At 39.7% G+C, this 6,024-nt stretch overlaps 1 protein-coding gene across 1 annotated transcript in view; it reads left to right on the top strand.

Annotated features, from left to right (window-relative positions):
- The first annotated feature begins 3,736 nt into the window (after positions 1-3,736).
- WDHD1 (WD repeat and HMG-box DNA binding protein 1) overlaps positions 3,737-6,024 on the top strand; it is a 127,164-nt gene continuing 124,876 nt past the window's right edge. The window contains exon 1 of the mRNA XM_042781987.1: positions 3,737-3,813. Coding sequence (XP_042637921.1) covers positions 3,737-3,813 — 77 coding nt within the window. The remainder of the gene's footprint in view (positions 3,814-6,024) is intronic.

The raw sequence follows: 6,024 nt of genomic DNA, 5'->3' as shown, positions 1-6,024 counted from the left end.
TTCTTTTCATTGGGTTATAATAATTACATATGCTTACAAACTAATATAAGATGATTCTAGACTCAAATAAAATTGCTTTTAAGTCTTGATATGTTTTATAAGATTCTAAGTTTTATGGCAACAACTATGATTTGGAGAGGAAGAGGGAGACTACCTTGGACTAGAAGTTGAAAGATCTGGGTTCTATTTCTAGCACTGACTTTTAGTAGCTGTGTGACCTTGGATAAATCACAATCTTTCTGAGCCACAGTTTTTTCATCTACAAAACAGTGATTAAATCTGTCTTGCTGTGGTAAGGATCCAGTGCCAACGTAACATAAGAATCAAACACTGGCTGTCTTTAGCCAGGGGAAGTGGGTGGCTTGGGGCAGAGATAGGAGGAAAATTTTTTACTGTATTCCATTTTATACCTTGTTGTTGTTGTTACGTGCTGTTGAGTCAGACCTGACTCATAGCGACCCCTCCTTGGGTTTCCGAGGCAGTATCACTACGGAAGTAGGATTGCCCAACCTTCCTTCCGAGGAGTGGCTGGTGGGTTTGAACCGCCAGCCTTCTGGTTAGCAGTCCTTAGAAAGTTTAAATATGTGATGTATTATTTAGCCAAAGAATAAATTAAATAGGTTGGTAAGATTCAAGACATTTTCAGAGATAGAAAAATACTCAGATTTCTAAGTTGCGTTCTATATTTTTTTTTTTCAATACTTTGTTCTCAGCACTCTGCTCTGGGCATTTCTTTCACAGGGTTAATTTTTAATACATGAAATATTTATTCTATTGAAAAGGTACTTTTAAACTCTTTCCATAAGGCATTACCAATATACCTCTTACATAAACTGACTTTGTAACATGATACATTATTTGTATAGGTAACACCATTATCAGTAGAACAGTAATAAATCAATGTTTTTCACCCTATTACCTCAAGACTAGTAGTATTTGTGAGCTATGAATGGCTACAACAGAGCAAAAGCTCACTAAGCTTCACTGAAATTGAAATTGAACCAGCAACTTTGGCATCATTTTCAGTGAGTTCATTCAGCCACCCACTCCTATGAGTGTGCACTGTTAATGATGAATAAACCCATTCGGAAAATTTTGAGTCACATTAGTGACAGCTACATTGGTTTCTTCTTTTTAAAGTGATGCTATCTTAAACAACCAATAGCTTTGCTAATAGTTAAACTGCACACATTTTATTATTGCACAATCATTTTGTACATATTTGTTTTTATGTCTGTTTCCCTCAACAAGACCAGGGGGTCACTAAAGGCATAAATCTTTCTTTGTAAAAATTTGTAGGCATCTGACTGAAACAGAAATGGCATTGTGAAAATATATTACACATCTTTTTTTTTTTTTTTTTTGCAGTGGTCCGTTCCCCAACCAACAAAGAAAGTTCCCTCCATATATAAAACTTTCCTTGACCCTCCATAACAACGAACTAATACTATATTTGTCCTTCTGTGATTGACTTATTTCACTCAGCATAATGTCCTCCAAGTTCATCCATATTATGGAGAAGAACACATCTTTTAATATTTGAAAAATTTTACTGGGTTATGATGTAAACAAACACCACCTTAAATGAAACCACTAAATGCTCAAAGTACCCTATTAAGTAAGAGAAGGCACTAGTAAGAATTAGTTTTATACATCCATGAGTGTCTCCTATGAACTGTAACAATTCGATGAAGGTAGGTATCATCTCCATTTTAGAGATGAAGAATCGGTGTTTAGAAAATAAAGTGGCACACTCAAGGTCATACAATGAGTTACTGGCAGAGTGAAAATCAAATCTAGACCTGTTCAACTCTAAGGCCCAACGTTTGTTCACACATGAAATTTGTAGAGACATTTTTCTTTAACTTATGAATTAAACAACTTGATCCTTAAGGTAGAGAGAAAGGACAAATGTGTGGACATCATTATCATTCATAGTTTTAAAGTCACATGGTATTATAGATAATAGTATCTAGGGCATTTTATAGCTATAACTTGTTTCAATTCGCAGATTCCTCTTATATTGAATTCTGAATAGTGTTATACTGAAATCTCATTACATTTTACTCAATATAGAGATGAGTATAATCAGAATTCATCTCGAATTCCATACTCCATCCAATGATAGTTATTTGGACTTAAAAAAAAGTCTACCCTAAAAGCCGTTATCTCCAAATAAAATTAAGTCATTCAGAGAATTATCTCAAATACTTTTTGCTCTAGAGGAAATTCAACAATAGTTTATTTTCCCACAAATTCCAATTTTTTTTCAAATTATTCTTTCTCTTAATTAATATACCACACTTCAGCCTTAGCACTTATAATAATCCCCACACGATGCTACTACGGTTTATCTGTGTTTTCAACTTTTCACAAGGGAACTAGATTGAAAAACAACGGGGATATCTCTGCAGCGGAAAAACTTCTCACATGTCATAAACTAAGTCTAACGGAGACTGGAAGGTAGGTACCGCAAAAAAAATCCTCAAAGATAAATACTAATGAAAGAATATTTCTGGGAATGTTTAATCAGAGATTGATTTCCCAGTATGGAGAACATTAAGACACAAGAAAAGCAAGAATTTAACGGCCAAGACCTTAGCACAAAGTCCAAGGGCCAAATTCAGTAATATATGTTCGTTCTAACTCCACTTTTAGATCTAAATATGCTCTTCGGTGAACTTTAGGTGGGGTCCGAACAGGCCAAACTCAAGTGACTTTCCTCTTAAGGGAAATCTTAACCCAAGGGCTACTCATTAATGTGCAAGTTGTATCTCCAGGGACCGAGAGTAACCAACTGGAACGGAGATTAAGTCTTCCCTCCTTTATCTCTACCGAGGTGACAAGGTAAGGGCGCGAAGGATGCCAAGACTAAAAACTCGAGAAGAGATAAATCTTCTCTTGAAAAACTGCCCTAAGAACGCAGTCTCAATGGAGTCTGGATCCGTTCAGGGACCTGGATATACCTGCTTGTGAAAAAAAAAGCCTGACGTGGGCTCAAGACCCCAGTGTCCAAGACCAGCCAGCGGCCACCCTTCCCCCACTCACCTCCCGGAGCGCAGTTTAACTGGAGCTCTCTGAGTAACCGCCGCCATCACCATTGCCATCACGCTGAGCGTTCGCTGAGATTGAAAAGGCTCAGCCGCTCCCGCACCTCGTGTAGGTCCTACAAGGCGGGTGCTTTTCTATAACCCCCCCCTCCTCGGCGCTCGGTCCTGTCAGACGTCGCAGTCACCGCCTCCGCCTGCTCCCCAGGCGCTTCCACCACTTCCGTATTCGATTCCTTCCCTTCCTCTCTTACTCCCCCAGTGTCTCGGCTCTTTTCCTTGTAACCGGCGCGCAGCTGACGCTACCACCCCGCGACCTCCGTCCGGGCCAGCGCGGGGCGTGGGCGGGCTTACGCACACGCCGCGTACCTAGCGCGCCCGAGCGCGGGAAGCTTCGCTGTGCAGGTGTTTGTAGCTCGTTTGTTCTCAGTCCTGAAAGTTGGATCTCCTCGGTAAGCATTGATGCCGGTTGCCCTTGCCACACACCAAAGAGAAACCTGTCGTCCTCCTGGTTTATTGTGTGACAAATCCTCAGTTGTCAATCCTACTTTTGCTACTTGAAAGCGGGAAACGGCTCAGAGTGCCGGCGGGAGGACTAATCTTCTGTCCTTTCAGCCTTTTCCCGGCTTTCCTGTCTTTTAAAATAATACTAGCTTTTATAAAACATTTTCAGGTACATAAAGGAAAAGATGCCTGCCACACAGAAGCCGATGAGATATGGACATACAGAGGGACACACAGATGTCTGTTTTGATGATTCCGGAAGGTAAGATATTTTAAGAAAGAACGTTTCAGTTGTAAATATTAGAACATGTGTTTTTATTACTTAGGCAGTCAGTTTAAAATGACTTCTTCAGATAGAAGTGTTGAAATCTATAATAGCAAATATATTGTCTTTAGATTTATCGTTTGATTTGGAACGCCGTTGCCGTTTTAGCAGACAAAAAAACGAGTGTAAAATCTTACATGCAGGGAATCCCTGATGAGGACTTTCCTAACGTATTTTCCTGTACTCCATTTCTAAACAGTGATATTTTCCCAGGATTGTCTGGAGGCCTTTTACCTTTCTAAATTCTGTTCCTATTCAGTGCATCTGATTGTGTGCCTTTGCCCACTTGCTCCTATGCAGATTGATTTATTGAAAAAATAGTTGAGTGGCTTCTCTGATGGGGGCTGGAGATACAGTTGTGCAAGCAAGAAACAATATTTTCTGTCACTAAGCTTAAGGTCTTTTTGGATTCACAGGCATTAAGCATAAATTAGCCACAAAAATAAAATATATACTTGGAAATACTTAGCGAGTGATGTGTTTAGGGATAAGTATATATGAGAGTAAGCTTATATAGTTTGGGGAGGCAGGGAAGGCTTCTCTGAAGAAGTATTTCTTGAGATGAGATCTGAAGATCAAACAAACGTTGTTGTTGTTGTTGTTGCTATGTGCCCTTGAGTCCGAGCGACTCATAGTGACCCCTCCTTGGGTTTCCGAGGCAGTATCACTACGAAGGTAGATTGCCCCATCTTCCTTCCGTGGAGTGGCTGGTTGGTTTGAACCGCCAGACTTCTGGTTAGCAGTCAAGTGCCTTAGGCATTACGCTACATAAAGAAGTGAGTGGGGGAGCATGTTGTCATTCCAAGCAGTGGGAACGGTATGTGCAAAGGCCCTGTGGTAATAGAGACCAAACTATGTTCAAAGAACTAACCAAACCCACTGCCGTGGAGTTGATTCCAACTTCCAGCGACCTTTTAGGACAAAGCAGTTTCCGTGGCTGTTAAGTCTGCAAAAGCAGCTGCATCTTTCTCCTGCATTCTCAAGAACTGAAGTATAAATATTAGAGATTGATGAGAGATGAATTTGTGAAGTAGGCAATGGATAGCCCATATATGACCTTCTGGGCTTTGTTAAGGAATCTTGTTTTTATAATTCTTAAAGTAGTAGTTGTTGTTGTTGTTGTTGTTTGCCGTCGAGTCGGCCCCGACTCATAGCGACCGCTCCTTGGGTTTCCGAGGCAGGATCACTATGGAAGTAGATTGCCCAACCTTCCTTCCGAGGAGTGGCTGGTGCGTTTGAACCGCCAGCATATAGCTCGGACTTAATACCTCCTGGAATTCAGGCTTCAGGTCCTGGCTGGGAATCTAGCTGTGGGGTTTGTCAGTATATAAATGGTATTCAATGCTATGAACCTGAATGAAATGCCTTAATGAGTGAATGTACATAAGGACTAAATCTGGAGTTAGGATACTAGAGGGTATAAAGTGAAAAGATAAATAATTAGGGTTATTAAAGTGGAGATTATAAAGCAGCTGAAATATTGATAAAGATCATGTAGGTTATAACCATGGGAGTGAGTGGCTGAGATGGGCTGGGATACTAGATTATTGGAGTACAAAATTTCATAGAACTGAGAAGTCAGAGTATCAGAAAGTTCATCTATCTAGATATTGAAAATATAAAAAATTATGATAGGAGTAATGTTGTTGGAGAGAATAATAATGAGCCAAGAGCTAAAATCTTTACAGAACAAGGGACATTTCTCTTCAGAAATCTGCATTTGGTCTAATGGCAGAAATTTAATTTTTTTTTAAATTTTAATTTTTTCAAAAAGAGTAGCATAGGGACAATGAAATAGAAGTGAAAAGAATGTAATGAAGTGAAAGGAAGCCCACGTCCTGGCCCAGGGAGGTGCAGGGTAAGCAGTGTTCTCAGGAAATGTCCAGAAAAAAAAGGCAGGGATGGAGAGTTTGCTAGTCATGATTCCCCATGTAAAGGTTGGGATGGAGACATCAGTTTGCAGAAGGAACATTGATTGCTCTGTGAGGATGAGAGTCCATGTGGTGGGAAATGCTTTTAGTAATCATTGACTTCTTTTTTTTTTTTTTTTCTTTAATTGTATTTTGATTTGGGTGAAGATTTACAGAATAAATTCACTTTTCATACAGCAGTTCACATATACTTTGTCTCATGTCATTGACCAAAATT

The sequence above is a fragment of the Orycteropus afer genome, unplaced genomic scaffold, assembly GCF_000298275.1.
Source record: "Orycteropus afer afer isolate SDZICR_OR568_19922 unplaced genomic scaffold, OryAfe1.0 scaffold00214, whole genome shotgun sequence".
In the NCBI taxonomy this organism is placed as follows: domain Eukaryota; kingdom Metazoa; phylum Chordata; class Mammalia; order Tubulidentata; family Orycteropodidae; genus Orycteropus; species Orycteropus afer.
This window is presented reverse-complemented; position numbering and strand designations above follow the sequence as displayed.